Source organism: Ciconia boyciana, chromosome 1 (assembly GCF_034638445.1).
Source record: "Ciconia boyciana chromosome 1, ASM3463844v1, whole genome shotgun sequence".
In the NCBI taxonomy this organism is placed as follows: Eukaryota; Metazoa; Chordata; class Aves; order Ciconiiformes; family Ciconiidae; genus Ciconia; species Ciconia boyciana.
In genome coordinates, this window is record NC_132934.1 from 35,202,814 (window position 1) to 35,225,336 (window position 22,523).

At 42.2% G+C, this 22,523-nt stretch overlaps 1 protein-coding gene across 2 annotated transcripts; it reads right to left on the minus strand.

The window, feature by feature from the left end:
* Window positions 1-4,974: 4,974 nt before the first annotated feature.
* SLC38A2 (solute carrier family 38 member 2) lies at window positions 4,975-21,351 on the minus strand. 2 transcript variants are annotated; one of them, XM_072862465.1, is made up of 16 exons: window positions 21,103-21,350; window positions 20,260-20,448; window positions 19,868-19,949; window positions 19,628-19,743; window positions 16,414-16,487; window positions 16,224-16,316; window positions 15,947-16,028; window positions 12,782-12,864; window positions 11,721-11,779; window positions 11,442-11,591; window positions 10,597-10,676; window positions 10,391-10,491; window positions 9,881-10,005; window positions 9,030-9,174; window positions 8,815-8,912; window positions 4,975-8,069 (listed from the first exon to the last, which is right to left on the minus strand). In XM_072862465.1, the coding sequence occupies exons 2-16, from the start codon at window positions 20,376-20,378 to the stop codon at window positions 7,971-7,973; spliced, it is 1,506 nt and encodes a 501-aa protein (XP_072718566.1). In that variant the 5' UTR covers window positions 20,379-20,448; window positions 21,103-21,350; the 3' UTR covers window positions 4,975-7,970. The 2 variants fall into 2 exon arrangements, with proteins under 2 accessions (XP_072718566.1, XP_072718557.1); XM_072862456.1 differs by having other exon boundaries at window positions 8,815-9,174; window positions 21,103-21,351.
* Window positions 21,352-22,523: the final 1,172 nt, after the last annotated feature.

The window sequence follows — 22,523 nt, forward strand, 5'->3', positions numbered from 1 at the left end:
TGAGCTACCACGATGGCTGGAATCTGTGGCAGCAAAAAACCAAAAACATTTGTTTTACATTAAACTACTGACTCGGTTTTGGAACACGGCTCATATGCTAGTGTCACCCAGCTGGTGACATGGCCTGTATTTTTTTTGGTAGTTTAGAGGAGCTCACTGCAAAGCTTGGGGCTGGGTCCTGGGAAAGCAAAGGCTGCTACATTTATGCCTTATAATCAGTCTGGGGTTGAAGTCGACTTTAAGATCTGAAGGAGCCAGGTATGTGAAAGATGGCATACCTGAAATGAATGCTCTTGCAGAAGAAATGGAGATTAAAGGTTAGCTTGCTGCAGCTACCACAGTGAGTACAGGCTTCAAAATGTACAGTGTGCAAGAGGAATTTGGAGAATCCTGGACCTTTCTGGGACTGAGAAAAATAAGTAGGTGTGGGAATCAATATTGGTTCTTGTCTGGTTTACTAGAAGAGGGACTTGTGGGCTTAATTTTCCCGTTTGACTTTTTATTGTCTTTCCAGGTAAGTCCAAGTAGATTAGAAGAGCCCTTGTACCCTCTATTCCCAGTGTGTACACACAGACACAGATACACAGACACACAGACACACACACGCACACAGAGCCACCCCAAACCATGATCATTACATCAAGCATGACTCATTTACTTCAAAATGTTTCTTGGGACACTCGTGGTTTTAATAATGTGATTAGAAGAACTAAGTTTTATTTGTGCTCAGAAACATCGTCTTTGCAGTAAGGCGAGAGACCCGTCTGATCTTTGGGAAGAGGGCAAGTGCCAAAATCCCGCAGAAGCGGGAAGCCTGCAGCCCCTCCCGAGCTGGGCGATGGCAGGAGGCTGTGGACGGCCCCCACGGGCGGTCGATCGGTGTTAGTGCAGGTTTCATCATTTCCCACAGTCAACACATTTTGGCTCGCTCTCTGCAGGAGGGCCAGTGTACGCAGCCGGCTCGCTGCTCCTGGCGCTGCTCCTCGGCAGCAAATACCTGCACCCAGTGCCGGCCTCTGGTAACTCTTTGGCAGCTTCTTGTGACAGCTCAGTTTCCTGTGGCTGGTATGCTTAGGAACTTCCTCACTTCTTCCCCAGAAAAACACATCCCTCATATGCCATTTTCATTTGGAGTCCACTAATCCTTGCAGAGCAACAATTTCACAGCGGATGCCTCCCCAGTTGGGTCAAAAGAGCAAGCACAAGTGCAAATATTTTAGCGGCAGCTATTTTCAAACTGATCTTCTGAAGGTCTCCTGGTTGCCACTGTTTTCTGATGGACACAGAGGGAAACTGTTCATGCTCTCCATGGCTGCTATCCATGTTTCCACAAAGTTGCGGCTCTGCTGCAGCCTTTTTGATTGCTGTCTTAGTGTTTTCCTCAGCCTTTTCCTCAGCCATGCTGCTGGGGTCTGCTCCCCGTGTCCTGCCCACAGCGAAAGCACCTGCCAGTTTTATTCATTGCCTGAGTCCTTGGTGGGGGTTCGAGTGGGGCCTCCAGGTGACAGTGCCGCAGGGCGAGGTGCCCAGGAGCCAGCTCCCAGCCCGCGCCGCCTCTCATGAGACCTGTCTGCCTGTTCTGTGTAGTGACCTGGGCTCCAGCCCCGAGGTACGCTCTACCAGCGCATTAAATCATTGTACTGAAGTGGGCAGGAAGGAGCAATATTGTCTCTTCACGAACTGGTATTTATTTTAACAAAAAGTCGACGTGTGGTTGACCACGTTAGCCCTGGCCCAATAACTCCTGAGCATTTGGAGATACCCGCAGCACCTCACTTGCCTCCGTTTAATTTTGCTGCAATCTGAGCTGTTTGGAGATGATGAAGATTTTTAAAGATCACCAAAGCTAGTTATATAAGCTACACTTCCTTTCCAAGACCCATACTGAATTTCCACATTATTGTGAGTACCTATCCAACATATATTACCTATCAATTTATGTTCCGCAATTGGAAAACCTTTTTTTCCCCCTTTTTAATATATGTAAATAATAATGAAAACAAAAAATAGCAGTTATTTCTAATTTAAGTAACATTTTCAAACATGGTTGATGGTGCCACCTGTTACTGGGATTACCTGACTGTTCTCTTACTGGAGTATGTTTCTGTTCTCACTGGAACACATTCCCTTGCTTCAGATGTTTCTCCTGACATTTTCCATTATGAGTAGCTGCAGCAAGGTGGTGTTTTTGAGCATCTGTGTGGAAAAACAATCAGCCTAAATTATTTGTCCCATTTGAGAATAAAATCAGGGAAAAGAGGACGTTTTCCCCTAGTAAAATAATGAATCATTTTTCCTGGGAAAAGTTGCCCCTCCCATTCTCTACAGCAGGGCTTCGTGCTCGGCGAAAGGCTGGAGAGACACAAGGTGCCTGAACTGAGTGTGGAAGTGAGCTTCTCTGGGCTGCCGAAGGAGTCCATGCGGGACTGCTGGAGAACTGGGAATGGAGGGATGTCCAGAGAACAAGAAAATTAGGCTTGTAGTTAGAGTGGAGGTCATAAAGAGACCAGCTGGGCAGAGACTAGGAAAATCAAAGGAAGATGTTTCTACTGTGCCTGGGTAAAGTGAATGCGGAAGGGTGGGAACTGGACTTGGGCAGGCATGTAGTCAGGAAGGTAGTAAGATGAGGGAAGGTGGCTCGCAGGAGGAGCTGGGAAAGGTGGTGTTGCTGGGGGAGCTGGCAAACTGGGAGTGGGGTCAGAGCAAGAGTGACAGAGCTGACAAGGAGTCACCCTGTGACAGCCAAAACCAGCTGTGCAAGAAGGCAGAAGGAAATGCATGTGAAAGCAGGTGGGGTTTAGACTGTCACACACATTCTATTTCAGAGACTGAAACCAGAAAGGCCAAAGAAGCGGGCGCTGTGCACATCTGCACCGGAGACGGGATGGCATGTCCACATTCCTGGAAGGACAGGACTGGGGGCTCCCTTGTGGCATCTCAACTCCTTCTGGCGCTGAAACCTGGGCGTACACCAGCTACCCTCTGCTCTGTTTCTCCAGACAGGAAAGCTGGGCACACAGACTGAATGGGAGCTGTGCTGCCCTGCAAACAGGTATACGAGCTAAACCTTAGGGCATGACCTGATGCAATCCAGCCGCTGCATGAACACTTGGGGGTGAGGTGCCTAGGCACGACCTTGGGACACAACAGACTTGGCAAGGCCAGGGGGGAAAAGAGGAAAACTTCAGGGGAACCAGAAGAAAGTAAAGATGCCATCTCTCACCTGCAGAGGCCTCAAAGGATTCCTGAATCTCAGCATTGTGAATAAACCCTCAGTGACAGCCTATCCCTCTTCTGGAGCAAAGGCCTTGTGGTGGGTAAAGAGGTTCAAAGCACGGGATTTTAGACACTGCCGCACAATGTAATTTCCATTTTTTTTAATTCATTGCACCGTCTCATTCATCACACAGGGTGAGCCAGCTCTTGGGAGGAATCAGAAGTGTGTAGAAATACTTCACGTATTAAGTCGATAGAAACGCCTCATTGTGGAGAGGTGGGCTTAATTGTTCAACTAGTCAAGCGGCGTTCTAGGGAAAGGGCTTCTCTACTGCTACAAAATTCCTGTGTAACGGTCGGCAAGTTGTGAGAATGAGCATTTCCAGGCATGACCACCATTTCCAAGTGGCTAACTTGATGCTTAGGGTTCTTGTTTCATGAATGATGATCACTCAAAACCTTTTATGCTTCAGATGCATGTAAGCAAATGCTGAAATACAAAATAAGCAAGTGCAGGACATTAAATTGTGGACTCAAATGGATGGCTGCTTCACAGTGCTGCCTCTCCACACTTCAGCTCCCAGACATGTAGACTGATTAACAGCTTGTTACAGGCCTGCAACATTGTGAAAATGAGTAATCTTTTGTTTTTCACAAAGATGACATTAAAATGAGAATTAGAGAGAAATGAGGACATTCATCCCTCTTCAGGATGGGCTTTGGACTTTGAACAAACACATAAACACTGTGAACACACAGGAAAAAAGATAAAAAATAAAATAATGAATAGCTACTCAGTGGGGGATTCCAGCAAGAAGTACTATGCAATCATGTAATTAAAGCAACCTTAATTGAGGCATTTCCTAATTTCAGGGTACTTAACTATGTCTTTTTAATATTCCTTTTGTATAGTGTTTTGTTGTACACCTAACACACTGAGTTACACCTCCACCGTCTCTCACACCCAATTCTTACTATTTGGGAATGACAAAGGTTCATATGAATTGATACAGATTTCTGGAGAACAAAGAACTGATATGCCGCACATATTGCTAAAATACAAGTGAAACAGAAGCAGCAGTTTTGAAAATTTTTACAGCAGCAGTTATTCTTCTCCTGGAGATCTGGTTGCAGGAAAATGGCACGGGATTCTGGCAAGACTCACTCATTTATTACACTGATACAAGATCTAACACACCGAGTCTTGTCTCCAGATACGCCTGTACTGCAAAAAATGACATAATACAGGTTCCTTGGAGAATTTAATCTCTCCTTTTCTTTAATGTCCAGACTTGTTCTGTTTACTCTTGTAGTGTCATAAATTGGGGACTTAGTTGTATGCCATTTTTCCTTTTTTTTTTTCCTTTCCTGAAAAGTGCTCATAATTAAGTTCAACATGCATGAAATTAGATACACTTTTAGTATCATCTTTAGAGAAAAATCTTTCAAATGCCTCCCCCGAAAAAACCACCACAACATTGCTTAGGATTACCCATTTATTTATTTATTTATTTAAAACAAACATACAATGTTTCATTGAAACTGTGTTGCACTCCCTGCCAACACCTGTAGCTAGACTGTTGGCCTCTAACAATACAGTGGATATTTACATATGTACACGGATGTACCGTAGGATGCCTGAATTTGGTGGCCTAACAAGTACGTTAGATCGTAGAAGTTGTTAAGTTGCTGCATTCAGGAAATTGTAACATCCATGGTAACTTTTAGAGGAAAAGTATACATGAACCTGAATGGTGCTTTTTATGGACCCAAGTGACTCCTGTGTTTATTGCAACATATACATTTGTAATAAATACAATCTTAGTGTTTTCTTACACACCTTAGGCGTAACACATTTCTTCCGTTTCTGCAGGCATTACCTTTTGTTGTAAAAGAATCTTTCATTTGACGGTTGTTATACAGATGTACAACATGAACAACTCCTTGAAATGATGTAACAATCAGTAATGAGAGAGGAATATATACATACATCCCGGATTCCAAACCTACATTATATACATTATACTTACAGTATATACACACATACAATTTATGTACATAGACTATCATAAATATTGAAAAATAGGTTTCGTTTTAATGGATTAATGTTTTATAAATAACGTGTTACATTTATGACTGAAATATCATGGAAGACAGTAATGTCTAACTGAGGTGACAAAACAGTGGTTAATACTGAAGCTGCTCTTTTAGGTGGTTTGTAACATAGGTAACTTTAAGCAGACAGGTTTGAAAAACGTAATTAAATAAATCATATGTTGGACATCAACCCAGCCAAGTGGAACTCAACTGTTGCAGGTGGAGAGCCAGTCAAATAATATAACACATAATGTAAATTCTGGAAATTGCTACGTTCAGAGAATTAAGTGACATGTATGATATATTATGAGGTGTCATCACAGAAATCTTCCTCCTCTCTGGCTGCTGAGAAGGACTGTGTAGCAACTTCTCACTTACACCTCCTTCCTCTTCCATGGTTACTGAGAGAAAGGAGGCTATTTCACACTTCCTTTCTTTTTTTTTTAAATGCTGGCAAGGGAAGCGCTTCATCCCTTATGTGCTACAAATTGCTCACAGGTAGACAACATTTTAATCCTCTTCCACCTTTCTACATTTGCGGAGAGGAAGAAGAAAAGCTGCCAAAGTACTGAGGAGGCACACGCTCAGCACTTCTGTGGAGATCAGGTGACATAGCATAGTCAGCCATGGATGTACAGTACCTGAGGCAGAGAAGTACCTAAGGAGCGTTGGTCAGTGCTGACTCCAGGATCGTTAATTGCCAGTTGAGTACCACCGAACTAGTAACACAAACAACACAAGAGGAATCTAACTTCTCATTACAGTTTCACACTACAGACTTAGTGACCAGTACTTACAGTCATGCAGAAGTATCCATACAAAATACCTGCAATTTTTTTCATAGATTTTAGATGGCTGGGCAGAGATTGACGTTATCTGCCGAACAGTGACTATCATTCAGATTTGTTCCCGATTAATTCTACAAGAGCAAAAAAAGTCTCAGGCACTGTTTAATCGATGGATTACAGGCCCTCACTTGTTCCCTCTGACACACCGACCAAGTGGAACTTTGTGAACCAGATTTTTAAAGCATTGTGTCAGATGAAGACAGCTGACCACACTGCCATGATTATTTCATTAACAATCTCTATCTAGGCTTTTGTACCCAATATTGTTGTGTTTGAGAACCTCTTATAAGCCAAGTATGCTGTTATACAAGTGTTATTTCTCTTCAACCTGGGATAAGAATGAAAGAGTAAACATGCACTAGAAACAAAACAGCTCATCACAACCATACAGCACCTGTTTCATCAGCTAGCTAGCTAGGGCTCATAAGAAACTTACCTATTTCTGAAGCAAACAAGTCTGAGATGACTATCCAGTCTATGAGGTTATCTTTGATACTACTATACAGTATAAATTGGAAGAGGAATCCCAGTTGCGTATGCGAAGAGAGTTTGTACCAAGCATGAAATACTGGTGCAGTTACTTTGTGGATTTGACTCAGGAACAGAATAGTCAAGTAATTCAAAATCCAATAATGGATGAATAATTTGAGAAATACTGTACACTTTGACTATTATACAACTAGTAAACTACATTAGGACCTTTTTGTTTTCCTACAGAGCATTTCAAGATGGACTGGACAGAAAACAAATCCCAACAAACATTGCTACAACTGACAATGGACCTTATTAACAGACAGAACTCCAGGAGGGAGTTTTATATTAATGGCATGATATGCACCAGTGCCATTCAGTTTGTATCTACAACAGAAAAAAAAACCAAACAAAAAAGCAAAAACCCCCAAACCCTGTTTTACCCAATTGCACTATTGAGTACCTCAAGAAGGGAAATGTCAACACCATCTTTACGATTTCTAGATTAGCTACGTTTTTCTCAAACGTAACGGTTCTAAAGAGTGTTTTTTTAAAGCTGGAAAATTTGGCTTTCCACACCATTTTTGGTAACTAAGGTAACTGTAGTTACTTAAATAAACTGACAAATGATTTTCAGGATTATTTTCACTCTACTTTGAACTAAGTGAATTTCATGGGAAGCACTTCTAATTAGAGAGTTTTGACTTGAATTGGTTCATTTTCGTCATTAGAAGTATTTTTTTAAATAAAATTTCTTCTAATTATGCCTCTACAGAAAGGCAAACTAGATTTAATTTAGGACACTGATTAAATATTTTTATGAGCTCTTCTATGTTATTCTTTCATTCTTTTTAGAAAAATGTTTCTTAAAGTCAAAATAGTGCTTTTGAGGTCCATAAGAAATTTTGGTACAAAAAAATAATAGTGTTTCTCTCTCTCTCTCATTGGTTATTTAAACACTTTGCTGTAAATTAAAGAGTTATTTCTCACATCAATTGGTTCCATTAGGCACATTCAAGTAAAATAAAATATCCAAGTAACAATGACGAAAGCCAAACATGGCTTGATAAAAGTCTACGGAGAGTTCTGTCCATTCTCTGGAATGGAATAAAGTTGTCACTTCCTTCAGCCAGACACTCATGTGGTTTGATGTTAATATCCACTTCCATCATGCAGAATAGTTTCTTAAAGACAGAGTTCGGGTATTCTACAATCAGAAGAACCATCAACAAAGAATCTGCATTTTAAAGGAAGCTGAATAGCTCATTTTCATTCTCAGTAGGTATCTGAGTGAACACTGGCATCTGAAGTGGAGTATTAGAGATTAAACCAGGACAGTTAATGGCCATCAGATGCAACATTCTGGGTCCAGTCTAGAATAATCAGTGTCATACACCCAGTCATCACAAGTATACCACTTAGAAAGAAGAACGCAGCCTGAAAAAAGAAAACATAGAAGAAGAGTTTCAGTTTCTGCTACTAGCCATAAAGTCACGCCCATTTATGGCACAAATGCTCATGGAGCACGAAGTAAAAAAGACAAGAGATCACAGTAAACAATAAGGAGCTACATATCTTTCTTATACTTGGGGCCCTTTTTCAAATAAAAAAGTACATTTATTTTCAATATAGCAGACCTCAACCTCAACTGAGGGAAATTAATGTAGCTGCTGATACCAGTCAGGCTGTGCCACTGCACTGACTTGATTCTGACTCAGTATGTCTAATATTTGATTCCGAGTCAGTATGTCTAAGACCAGTAAGAGCACTAAGATCAGTCAGGATGACCCAAATGATTGGTGGAGGTCAGCTTTAAAGCATAAATTACCTAAGTAAGTCTTGAAAGAAAATTTGAAGGAGAACGACAAGACTTTTTTAGTATAGCCCTTAAGGGTGATCTGTTGAAATCTGGTTCTTACCAGCAACAGAATGACCCAACAATTGTTGAGACTGGGGGCTACAGGGTGAGAGAAGTCACTGAAGTGAACTGAGCCTTGTGATGGCTCTCTCCTCAGCTTTGAGTACCTATGCAACTTCCACCTGTTAACTAGGATAACAAAAGGCAGTTCACTGACTACCTTCACCAGGACTTCAAAGTTCTTAAATTGTGAAGAAGGAAACTAAAGTTCTTGCTCTGAATTAGTAAGCAAGTGTAACTATTACGTATTTTGGCTATACATACCCCAATCTTTTGCACTGACTTCATTGGTTCCTTCTTCACTAATTTAATATAGAAGGCAGAAGGAAGTATAAAGATCAGCATGGCGGCTGCAGATGCACCTGTATTTAAAAAGCACAGAAATAAATATTCATAAACAGGTAAATATAATTTAATTAGATTGGAACTGCATTTTCTGAGATTTGAAAGACTACTTGAACTGACATGAAAATGCTTACCAATGAATCCAAAGATGTCTCGGATAGTAGGGACAAAGATAACAAGCACGTTGGTAAACGCCAGAAGAGCAACTGTAATGGAACAGTGACGCCACCACCTAAACTCCTTCCCTGCCCACAACAGCTGGGTAATGGAACTGCGGATCTTTTGAAAAGGAGGAGGGGGGGGAAAAAAGGCAGTTTAGTCTTCATTGTGGAAGTCAGTGACTGTCACCTGAATTAGACCTTCCTTCCGGAAGTATTTTAACATCATCTTCCTGAACGCTTCAGATTTTAATAAAAGTTGAAAGACATGAAAGTAATTTTAAAAAAAAATATTTACTTCCTGCACTTGAGAGGCAGCTCTGTGTTTCTGGTCTGTTTCTCTTTTTAGTGATTTAGATTTTCAAAGCACAGCCAGTAATAGAGAAAAACACAAGGAAAAACATCTGTCTAACAAAAATAAATCCCAGGGATTTTTGCAACATCCAAGGATGCCTCTCAACAATATACACTTGGCCAGAATTCATGTTCACAATGTACTTACAAAAACACACTGAGTTTTGTAATCTGATAATACAATAGTGCAAGTACTTTTATAAAGGGGCAATCTGTTCCACTCCCTCAATTAAACCATACCAGGAAAACAATATAACTGAATGTATTTGTATCTACTGCTTTGTAAATGTTGCCTAATTATTTATTTGAATTAACAGCATAGAGATATTTCATCAAGCTTATTAGAATAAATTTCCTTTTCCAGTTAAGAGAAAAATTCTATAAATGGGAGTTGCCAAATCAGTAAATGACTGCAGCAGGACAGGTGATGAAAATAAAAAATAGTAGTAAGATTAAAAAAATAAATTACTTACTGGGAAGATAACTACAGGTACAGTAAGGGTTACAGCCATAAGTACAGCGAGACGCACAATAAGAAGAAGAATATCAGTACCCAGATAAGCAGAGTAGGTATGAAGCAGTTCTGGTTCGACTTTTCCTGTAAAGAAAACAGTATTTTAATTAGATGTATTTGACATACTTCTCAAACAACCGCTTCTGCGCCAAATCCTAAGCGAATTTTACAGTTACAGCAATATGAATTGAAACCCTCAACAGCTCCTGTAAGCACATCTCCATTTTACACAGGGATAGCTTGGAGGCACTGAATCTGTTTTAATCCAATTTTAATCCTGTGCCTTGGGTCTAATTCTACTATGTATCTCCTTTTCGGTGTGCACTTACAAAAGTATTAAACCCCCCCCCAAACAAACAGTGTATATTTAGAACCCATAGTAAATGCTTGCTTGCTCTAACTTAAAAATAATACTGTGGTTTTGCAGAATGTTATTCATTTAAAGGAAAGCAGAGAAGGCAATATTCACCATAAAACGTCAGGTATCCAAAGAGAGCAGCCAATAAATACATGAGGAACATGGCAAAAAAAGACACATAGGACACATTCATCATTCTTTTACGGCTTCGGCTGTAAGAAAGAGAAAAAGAAACATTGTTAGCAACGAGAACAGTATACTGTTTTATACTACTTTTGTTTGTTTAGTGAAATTACAGACACATATCTAACATTTACCTTTTCAGTTCTTCATAGATAGGAAGAATTGCAGGATGGCAGACAAAAGAAAATGTTAGGATTGGGACAGCATAGACAGTCTGAAAAACAAAAGTGTCTTTCTTAAGTATGTCAACAGACGTTAGACATTTAGTTTTAAAAAATTCATCAGTAGATTTTTCAATTTTGACTTAGGCATCAGTTTAGTTTTTGATAAAGACTAGCTATTCTCTACAACTGAAACTTTGGCAAAAATTTGGCAAAAAAACAGGTTCATATTTTCTTAAACCCAGACCCTCTCAAATCTCACTGAAGTCCATGCTGAATGTATTTGCATTCAGAATTATGTTCTGCATCTCAAACAAGCCATTACAGCCTGATCTTGGTATTGGCTATTACACATACTTCTTCCCCATGCGTGGAGATTCACCACTGTAACTGGGAGCATTCATGAGAGTCAAGACTTTGTGACTGGCAACTTAAAAGTCTATTCCAAACCATGACACATATTTCCCATTCACATGCTTTTACTATTTACTTCATCTTCTTCTGCAATCAAATGCTTTACTAACTTCCTTGAGAAAGCTTGAGAAATACTGTGCTGAAGAATAAGAGATGCATTTATTGCCACTCATCTCAGGCAGGCATCTCAAGCTCCTCTAATTTCCGTGCATTTGGGGTATGGAAACACCCAGTCTACAGGAGATAAACAGTGCCTAACTACTGGAACAGAAAGTCTTAGGATGTCCCAGGTTTATAACTGGGAAACTACTTGAAGGAAAAAAAAAAAATCACTTAATTTATCTGCTATGTATTTAGTGTCTCTCAGTTATTTTCAACGGAGAGTCTGATTTTTAGTCAGTTACCTGTGAATTGAAGATGAAATATTTTGGCTTGCACACATCATCACTTGTTATGTTTTCATCTACCAAAGGTGCCAGTGTTGCATTTATTATTGTCACGTTCATGATGTCACTGTCCATAGGACAAGGAATCTGAAACATCTTCCAAATTACCTAGAAATAAAGCCATGTATTTATTGTTACTTTGACTAATGCAATATGTGAAACTTTTCAGAAACTGTGTTTAATTTCCCTTTGAAATGCAGTTTTACAAGCACTGGAAGTCTACAAGATTATACTTACAACAATCAGAAAGAAGACCATGCAAAGTAAGGAAAAGCCACTGGTATAGCCCAAATATCCTGTGTTCAAGAAAGATAAAAAAAAATCTAAGGTACAATAAACAGAAACAACATTCAAGTCATAACATTATGACAAAATATATTCTGTCAGTGATCTCTTTAGATTGCCACTTTCTCAGTGTTACGTAGAACAAGTTAATTATTCATTGACTTTCCGCTAATCTCAACCCAGATCTGAAAGTTCTCAAAGACATATTAGGGTCTGTACGTACAGCGAGTCTGTAATATTCAACTTTATAACTTACAAAAAAAACCCCAACAAAACCCCCACACCAACAACTATGTGAATTGTTTATTTTATACCAAGAATGATTATAGGATTAATTTTGATAGTATGGACTATGAGATAACTTAGTCTTTTCCCTTCTGTTTTTATTGATTCACTTAATCTGAAGAAAGTAGTAACCTGAGAAAGTAATTCACATCGAGACTCTCAGTTAGAAAGGTTCCGCTACAGGATTCTCTGAACAAACAGTGCATTAACTGAATTATTCACATATATCACTGAATTACAGCCATTTTGGATAAAGCATCTGGTATGAACATTCTGCTATCACTTGGGATCTAAAAATGAAAAAGGTGAGTTCTATTTACATTGCAAAGACAATTTAACTGTCCAGGGCTAGCATCCCTATTCTTTTGGGACTGCTATAGGATAGCTAATAACACTATTAGCTAGTAACATTATTATACTATTTCACTACTGACCAAGATAGGTCAAACTTTGTGTTAAGAACACAAACAGAAAGTTACTGTTGAGCCTTGTTCTAAAGTCACCCTATCTATTGTCCTTTCGTTTTCCACAAACACATCTGTAACTTAAGATACCTGCCTTGATTTTTTTTTTAATTTTTTTATTACCTGAACACTGATTAGTCCCAAGAGACAAGTTTAGAGACAGCTGTTAATTCACATAGTACTTCAAGACTCAAACATCATATCAACCCATTTCCCCACAGTATTTTCAATGCATTTTTATTTTGATTGTAATCTACTGCTTACCTAAATTTTTCAGTAAGGAGAGGGGAAGAATGAGGATGACAGACACCAGCAGCACTAAATAGTCACCGTTAAGATACCATTCTCTGTAGAAAAAAGGTAATATTTGTAAGTCATCTAAGTATTTACAAATTACGACATTTGCAGTTTAGTCTTCACTCTTATCTTCTCCTACAACATACCGCTTCTTAAAAAACTATAGTACCTGATGTCACAAAGGATTAACATTCAACTTACTATACTGACCTAAAGCCCTACAATACCTTCCTATCTCACCCCAAACCTGCATTGTGCCTGTCCTTTAGTGTCCTTTTCTAAAATTAATATGCATCTGAAAGTCAGAAGACAGGAAAGTAAATGACTGGTCAGAAAAGAAGTCAACTGGGATCAATCATGGAAAAATAGTAATTTGCTCAAATGTTGGTTCCCAATTCTCCAGCTGTATTAGAATATTGCAGGGCCCCAGCAGGGTGGTGATCCACTTTTAATGGAAATAAAATTCTGTTGGGTACCCTGTGGAAGTTAAAGAAAAACAGGTGAGGGCTGGAGTTAAGGCAGTAGCTCAAGCCCACTGGCTGAGAAAACTCCAACAAGCACTGGGAGTCTCCTGGAGGCACGTTTAGTCCCTTTCAGTCGGGAAACTACGATAAGAACCTCAGATTTTTTCCTTCAGATCATTTTTGCCATTTATTCCATAAGAAGCAGCAACTCTTTTTGACAAAACATTTTGGAGTGTTAGAAGATTAACATATTCCTTTGAAACACAGAAAAACAAAGTTAGATCTGTGTAAATATAATGCAATTTCACTGAACTAACAGAAAAACTTATATTGAGTATTTAATCGTGGCAGGGTAACCGCTTTCTTCATCTGCCCGGAACATCCTATATGCTTTAAGCAATTCAAGTAACACTAAGCATTTATTCCAAATGATTAATACTTTATATCCTGTTATAGTATCAGCTAACAGCATTTACTTTAAAATGGACTGTTTACTATTTAGGTAAACAAAGAAAAATTAATGACCCAATTGGAAATTTGTGCATTCAAACTCAATTGCTGAATTTTAAGCCTATATATGCCAGTGGAAATATAGAATATCTTTAACAGACTTGCCCTGGATTTATATGGTAAATGCAGAAACAACTTGGTCGTCTCTTTCTCCAGTTTTATCTGGGATAACTAAATGTAAAAAATGTATTTTAGAAAGTTCAGATGTGTAGGGGACATTAATATCATGTACCTTTTGTTCCCTTTTTAAAAATTTAGTAGTCTTGTGGTAAATTTAAAAGAAATCACAGCACAGAGATTCCTTGCATTTGATAGCGTCATAAGAACGTGCACTGTTATTGTGCACATACCACATGAAGGCCATCCCGACTTTCAGACCAAGGACTTCAAAGTTTTTCTGTGCTGAAGACTAAAGAATGGGATTGCACAGCTTTAAAATACAGCTAAGTATTTTAAAAATTGCTAAACGAATTTTAGTAATAGAGCTAGTATTTGTAAGATTGTTTCAGAATTCCAGAATATTTTCTTCTACAGTAAGCATTATTTTGGGACATTTAAACAGGTAAGTGCTTACATTTTAGGCACCAGGCTGCCAGAGTGGAATCCATGCCAATGGTAGCCACCCAGACTCCCCTAAGCAACGCATGGAGAGAGTCAGTTAAATGGGGTCCACAATTGCCAGAACACTGAGAAAAGATTTACTTTAAATCAGTGTACAGCTACCTAGTACCAGCCAACAAGAAAACACTGAAGATACAAATCTCAGTTTCTGAATTTTGTCTGCCAGATTGGCAGAGTAGCAGCTGCATCCAGTAAGATTCACAGCCTTTAACTTTCCCTCTTGAATTCCAACTAATTTTGAATTCTTCTCTGAAGATGGGACAGTTAAAAATACTTGCCTCCAAGCCCCCTCCTAAGTACTGGCTACTCCAGGGACTTTCTTAAGAAGTGGAAAATAAGGACTTGAATTCAGCCAAAGGAGGGAAATTAACCTTCCCAGGAAAGAATTTGTAAACATTATACTATTAAGTAAATAGGGTGGGTGCATTCTTTGAGTACATTAAAAAATGAAAAGAAAGAAAGAAAAAAAAAAAATGGCTAGCACCGTTGTCATGACATTATCTATCAGCAAGCTGTATGAACACCACCAAATGGCTTGAACCCCTTGGGGAACACAGGCAGAAAAATGCCTACCTTCTGAACTCAGGCTTAGGTGTAAGTTGGAGTCTTGAGCTGCTCAGCCCTCTCAAGACTGGGACACTTCAGGACAAGGCACAGAAGTACAACTCTGAAGAGTGAGATTTATAGCACTTAACTCTATCCATCTGAAGTCAGGCATCTTGTTTTAGATAGCTGTTTTTACACACCCCCTCAATATAGAGTGATACGATAAATCGCTCTCTGAAGATGCCCAAAACAGGTGTCTAAGCCCGGTGCACTGAGCTGACCACTATAGAGGATCACCTTTCTCCACTGATTGTACAAAAACCAGAGTAATGATTAGACCAAAATCTAACTTTCAGACGGTATGGTTAGATAAAACAAAACCTACCCAAGGCACCCATGTTTAAAGCCAAGCAGGGAAGCCACTATGGAGTCAAGGTGTCTCCAGGGCTAAATGGCAATGCGTCCACCATTTTAGTCTTGGGCATATAAACTCTGTTTTAGTTCAATGTTTAGTCCCCATGTCTTTTTGAGAACTGTTCCATAAGACATTAATTACATAACTGCACCTTAGTCTTATATTTAATCACTTCCCACAATATTAACACTAGAAAACCAAAATAATCAGTCCAAACCAGTTGGAATGCAATAAAAAACCCAAACAAACAAAAACCAAAAAACCAACCATAACCACATTTACCTTTGCTTATCGAGAGTATGTACTGACTGGTACATACATTAACACTTACCTGATGTTCTTTAGAGAACAGCTTTCTGTAATATGATGCGATACCTGTATTTTTCTACCCTTTTCCCAGGACAGGCTGGATCTAAATGAAGTGGAGCACTCAGGGGAAGGGCAAACTTACTGTATCTCTGTCTGAGTAAGAAGCTACCCTATGGTGTACCGAGCGTGGTCTTCATGTAAAAATATATACAGTCTCCGTATTTGTTTCTCCTAATAGTTTCTCTGATGAGGAGTTCTAACACCTACCCTGTGGTCTCTTCGATGTTCATAAATGTCTTGATGACCAATGGTAACTCATATTTCACTATGAAGAGGTAGCTTGACATAGCTGTAGGTGAATAACATCATAGATCATTACAAATATAGAATATGCCACAAGATGCAAGAATCACATAACATGTTTCATAACTTCACTTGAACACAAGCAGTTAATGAACACATGTTGTGTGAAAAAAAAGTCTCCAAGAATAAGTAGGGAACAATTACTATTGACAGTACAGACATTTTAAGATCTTGTCCTCACCTCCAATATTCTGCATTGTAATTGATCCAGAAGCAGCAAGTTTTCCAGCCATACCAAATGCCTTCATTCCCAACTGTTCATATAATAAAGATCCTAAAATAAAACAAAATAATCCATTGGAAGGGTGTGTTTCACAAAGATACCATATGAAACAAATACCATATGTCTATAAAATAGTAATTTGCTATACCTCCTTCATTGGCAGTCTTCAAAAGGAGATGCACTGAATACAAAGAAACTATTGAGACGAACATCAGGAGTATCCTGGGGGGGGGGGAAACATACAAGTTTTTAATAACCATAAATGACTTATTGTAACCTTATTAAATAAAGGCAGATCAAACATAAAAATTAATCATATTAAAATATTATCTGGGAAAACCCGGTAGATTCTAAGGCCAGCTAAAAGCATTCTGAAAACCCAATTAATGCCTAGTTTAGAAAGGATTTTATACTAAAATGCATTTCACTGGCATACAGAGAGAAATTCTAATGTAGGATTAAACAACGCTCACATTCAGTGTAAGGTGGCATAAGCACCAGCAAGTGTCAGGCCATTATAATTGGCTACATTTGATACAAATGACAAAGTATCAATGGGAATGGTTTTGTATTATTGTAAGAAACTGTTTTCCCTGTCTTCCTATCCTTGTTCAACAGTGTGTCATGAATCTATTGAACATGGAGTTGTGACTAACTGTAGCTAAAATGAAGATTATCTCTTGGTCTTAAACAAATCAGCTTTTCAGCTTAAGCCTGTGTTATGTCTTTTTTTCTGTAAAGATGAAACTGCAAAAGCCTTAAAGAACTGACTGAAAATTCAGATGTTTTGAAGACACAGCTTTCAATTGGAAAGACTAATTTATTCTCATTTTTAAAAAAAAAGCTTTCTTTGCTCAAAAGTTACTCTTCTTGTGTGCTTACATGGCAATTGCTAGTGGCTTGTTTATCTTCCCCACAGCTTTTACACACAATATATATTATTTCCAGAAGCACATTTGCAACATCTAAAATTTGGGTCTCTCAACAACAAATCTCTCCCAAAACAAATGCACTTCCTGGAGTGGCACACTAGGGGGGACTTCTCAGCTGCTGAAGAACACAGTGGAAAATTACAACACATTAAAAAAAAACCCTTGCCTTTCCTATACCAATAAAAGCATTCTGCTTTATAGGAAACTTAAGAATCAGCCCATCTGCTCAAAAATGGCAAGCTCCATTTAGAGTTCCCAGAGTACTCTTTACATTTCCTTTTCTGTCATTTTTAACATTGGTGAAATTAGTAAACACAGCACAAAGAATTGGAAACAAGAACATCTGAGAAAAGCTTCACGGATCTGCACAAGGAATCCAGGAAACTTGTGTTACTGTGCCAATACAACACCAACACGTGCACACAAATAAACCTCTGTATTTCTGACAGGTAGAGATTAACCAGGATTTAATTCAGCCATCAACTAGAAACAGCACAGTGAGACGTGCAAGGGTTACATTTCATTAAAACGGCACAGATCCTGGACCCCTCAGTCCTAACCTCAATTGGCTGCCTACAGTGTTGACAAGATCAGTCAGCAAACTCATCTCGAAGCTCACTCAGTTTCTGGCTTCCAGACGGTATCATTCATTTATTTAGTGCTGACACAAGTGACAAGTCACAGCACTGACACAAGTGACTCCGCACAGTCTTCGAAGAATTTACTGCCTTAATCAACTGCATCTGAATCTGTAACCTAGTTACTAAAGGATGTCTGTAATGCCCTCAGTGTCATCATAAATCCTCAGCATCATCAGTGATTGACTGCTTTCCTGGCTTGGAACTATACAAACTACAGCAAGTTTTGAAAGGTAACAAGCTAGTTTATCTTTGAATCAGTACTAACGCAAACAGATCTGAATGCACTACCTGGAAATGAAGGTAACTAAACGACCTCAGCACCCAATTGTTAAATTGACAGTTTTGAACATTTTTTTCTTCAGAATAAAGGACCCCCATTATATGCAAATCTGTTCAAATATCTAACCTTAAATTATCTTTTTTCCTCTCCACAGACTTTCTAATGTGCATTGCGCTGATTATCTTATATGTGCTGCAGAACATCTTTAGAGCACGAAACTGATGTGTAGAGAGATGAAATATCTATCTCTTCTGAATTCATGCTGCTAAGTTGTTAATTCAGTTTAGCATCATCTAAGTAAGTGAAATTCTTAGCAAAAAATTAACAAATCACCATATATTTAAAATAAAATCCTTTAGATCAAAACTTTACACATCAGTAGTTTCCTCAGGAAACCTGACCACCACCCTGTTATACTGTGAAATATCTGGAAATAAAGCTGACCTACAACTTTCTGGAAACTCGGCAACAGAGTAAGGCCAATTTCTAACTAAACCTTACTCTTCACTTCTTCTTGAACATTCAGCACATTTATCTACTTCCAGGATAAAAATACAAAGTTCCTTTAAACATATCCGTGGATTCCCATTTGCACTCAGTCACTGATACTACATGTGTGAGCTGAACTGCTGCTGATACATGAAAAATGTACTTTCCCAAGACATTTAGAAGCACTGTACACAATTCTTCCCTCATGCCATTTCCAATTACATTACTATAGTCTTGTCTTATACCTGAAAGCTTTTGCCAATATAGACATACCAATAAAGATACGCTGGTTATTCCACATCCCGCCCTTGCAGGGAGACAGCGATTTTTATAGGTGTAGCTGAAACCAGTTCCCTGAATTGAGTAAAAGCATAGCAATAAAAAGGATTTCTTTATTGGCGTAAGTACATTGTACCTCTATAGGCAGAACTATGTCAGTTGAGGAAAAGGGGACCACGTCCATGATCGGTAGGACTGGGCCACAGAAATTTTTAAGAGTAGACACAGCCAGACTTGGAAGAGACAAATAAAATAATCCTCTTCCACCTACATTTTCCTTCTAACTCTCTACAGCCTGATCCTGTCCTTTTTGTGCAATTATGACTTCCACTAACTGAAAAGTTTCTGTTGTCATTAATTCCAATCAGTGAAGTCTGAAGGAAAAAGCTAATACAGACTTCAGTCTGTTAAGTAGCATCTCACTTTTCCACTTAGATAATGGAATTTTCATGGGAAGTCTATCAGTTATTCATGGAGAAACTACAGACAAGTAAAGGAAAATTCACCGTAAAATGTTTTGTGGGTTGCAGAACTTGCAATGAATCTGTTTAATTTCTGCAAGTCCTTCTGAATGTATCACAATCTCTTAATATAAAACAAGCCATAAATCCCAAAATGCAATTCTGCACATACGGCAATGACTGGGTATTTTGTAAAGGTCATATTTTTACATCAAGTATTTTTCCATTATTAATTACACAGCAGAAAGATATTTTTTTTTATGAACCAAAAGATACTTACACAAAAAGAGCAATTCCAGTGTTAGCCATGGCATAAGAAAGACCAAGGATGCCACTACCCACAATAGCATTGCTCAGGTTAAATACTGACATTCCAAAGGAAGTAGTACCCGGATGCTGAGAAAAGGGAGACAGGTAGTAATTAATAGAAAGTTATTACTTATTTCACAATGAAAACAAACACAGGTTTGGCAAGAAAGCATTTTTTTCGTGTTTTGAAACATCATTGCAATGTACTTACATACTGAGTTTCGTATTTCTTCTTTCCAACATTGGAGTCGAGCAAGAAATTTTGATTTTCTGGATCAATATCCGCATAGTGGCTGCAAAAAACATCGCATCATTAATGACTATCGCGGGCACCTTGCATATTCACTTCCCGTTTAGCATTTCCAATCCACTTCAAAGGGAACCGAGCAAACCAACGGAATGACCCAAAAAGACCCCCCCCATCTGCCGTTCTGCCCAGCACACAAAGCACTGCGCGTGTTTACGTCCGCAGTCATTTCCGTGTTTCTGTAACGCGTGTCAACACGCGGCACCTCCGGACCCGAGGCGGGGTCTTCCGTGAGGGCTGCAGCGTCCACGGCGGGGTGCCGCCCGCCCGCCCGCGCGGCGGCGGAGCCCCCTCACCTCTTCATGGCGGCCGGCTTGGTGGGGTACGGGTAGCTGAAGTCGTTGCTGTTGGAGCTGTAGCTGCTGCTGTCCTCGTCGGGGGAGATGTTGAACTTGCCCATCTCGGCGCTGCTCATGGCGGCGGCGATGCCGGGGGTCGGGGCTCGGCGGCCGCTCTTTTGTCCTTGGCGGCGGGGCTCGCCGCGCCTGCGGAGGTGGGAGGCGACGTCAGTGCCGCAGCGGGCGCCCGTCACGTGGCCAGCGCGCGCCCGCGGCTCGGCGGCCCCCGCCCGCCGCCGAGTGGAAAAGTACCAGGCGCGCGGGGCGGGGGGCGCGCGGACAAAGGTGAGCCCCGCCGCGGGGCGGGGGCGCGGCGCCGCCGGGGAGACGGTGCCTGCAGCGGGGCCGGGGACCGGGCCGAGGGAGCGGCACCGGCACCGCCACGCCGCACTCCCCCCCCCCGCCCCCCCCGATAGCGGAGACTGATGCAACACCGACGGGCGATTGTCACATTGGCTGCCGGAGCTCCCCGTCCCGCGGCCGCCTCCGTGTTTACCTCCCCCCCCTCCCCGCCGGCGACACCGGCCATCCCGGCGTTTTCAATGGAAAAGCGCAAATCGGTCACGGGACTGCACCGCGCCGCAGTCGCTCGGGGTTTTTCCACCTTCCCGGGAGGCGGCGGCGCCGGCGCGTCCCGACGCGCACCCGCCGCGCGTCCGGGCTGAGCGCGGCAGGGTCTTGGCCGGCAAGCCGGGGGCTGCCCCAGACAAAGGCGCGAAGGACGAGCCGCGCCGCGTCCGAACACTCGCCCCGTTCCTCCTGGCGGCCGGGTAACAGCCGGCGCCCGCCGCCGCGCCGTACCTGCTCCGCAAGAGCTCGAAAGCGAGGGTTCCTCCCGAAGCCTCGGAGTAAGGAGATGCTCCTCTCTCGGCTGCTGCTCCTTGCAAGGGGAAAAACCCTTAACTATAAAGCGCCAGCGAAAACAGAGCCGTAAATAAATAACGCTGGGAAAAAGTCACTGAAACAGCCAGCGGTACAGAGGGAAAGAAAATCTCGCGTCCGTGCTGCTCCGGCGGAGGCGCCGCTCCCGCTCTGACGGCCCCCTCGGGCCGCCGCCGCTCTTCAGGCAGGAATGCGGGCGCGTCATCGCGGAGGGGCGCGGCGCCCGCCCGCCGCCGCGCCGCCCCCCGCCGCCCGCCCTGCCCGGCTGACCCCCTGCCGCCGCCCGGGCCGGGGTGCGGGGGGGCGCCGGCGGGTTGGGGCGCGCCCGGCTGAGAGGTGGAAGCCGGCCGTCGGCGTGCGCCCAGCCGGGGGTCGGGAGCGGGGTCGCCGGCGCATGACAGCGGTCGTTGCGCCGAGCGGCTCTCCCGCGTTCACGCTGGGGGCAGTTGCGTTTGACAGCGGAGACGGGACGCTGCGGTGCTTGTCAAGAGCGCCCTGTCCGAGAGGTGCTTCCACCTGCCCGGTGCGGCATCTGCAGCGTGACTGCAGCACCGCGTACAAGCTCACCGAGGAGGCTTCCTCCCCGTTTCCACCCTGTGCCTGCCTTCGGCGCGCTGCCGCGCTCCGGCTCTGGCGTTTCCCGGTAGCTTGGTGCATGACAGGGGATGAGGTGCCACCGGCCCATAGCGACTCGCTGCAGTCACCTGCTATTTTTAACACACGAGCAAGCAGCGATGCACGTGCAAGCCCGCACCCCGTGGGCAGCCGAACGGCTCCCCGAGCGTTTCCTCCGGGAAGTGATCCGGAATGACGGCCTCCCCCTAGTGACGCGATGCAGGATAAACCCCACTTTAGGGAAGAGAGGGGGAAAAAGAACATGCTGCTTCCTTTTCCTCTGGTGATCGCTCCGGACGCTTTCGGGGGCTTTGCTACTGGAACCCCGGTGGACGGGGGCAGCGGGGCTTTGTCCCAACGCCTCCCACGCACGCAGCGAGGCTGCAGCTGCGGAGGACGCCCGGCGAGGACCCATTTGGCCACCGTTTCTTGAGGCGGGAGGGTTTCTGAAGCAGACCCCCGCCCCGCTCGCGCTGTCCCCGCGACAGCTGCACACTCCCACGCGAGTCAGGTTCTGCCGACCTCCAGAGCGGAGGACACTCGGCCACGGAGCCGTTTCGCCGCTCTGGGTTACCGCCCGCCCTCCCTCCCTTCCTCTGCGGCACCGAGAGCTCGTGGAGGGCGAGAGGCAGCTGGCAGCGCAGCCGTCCTGCCTCTCCCGGCCTCGGGGCGGCCGCAGGGACACGGGAGCGGCTCGCCCCCTCGAGGGGCAGCGAGCCCCCGCA

What these genes read in the sequence shown, in the direction of transcription:
- SLC38A2 (XM_072862456.1), bottom strand. Translation starts at nt 20,378, where the DNA reads ATGAGCAGCGCCGAGATGGGCAAGTTCAACATCTCCCCCGACGAGGAC. An exon ending in AACATCGAAGAGACCACAGG is followed by an intron (nt 12,865 to 15,946) that starts GTAGGTGTTAGA and finishes TTTTTTCTACAG; the next exon opens with AGAATGGTATCTTAACGGTG. An exon ending in TGGATACCTGACGTTTTATG is followed by an intron (nt 10,006 to 10,390) that starts GTGAATATTGCC and finishes TTTTCTTTACAG; the next exon opens with GAAAAGTCGAACCAGAACTG.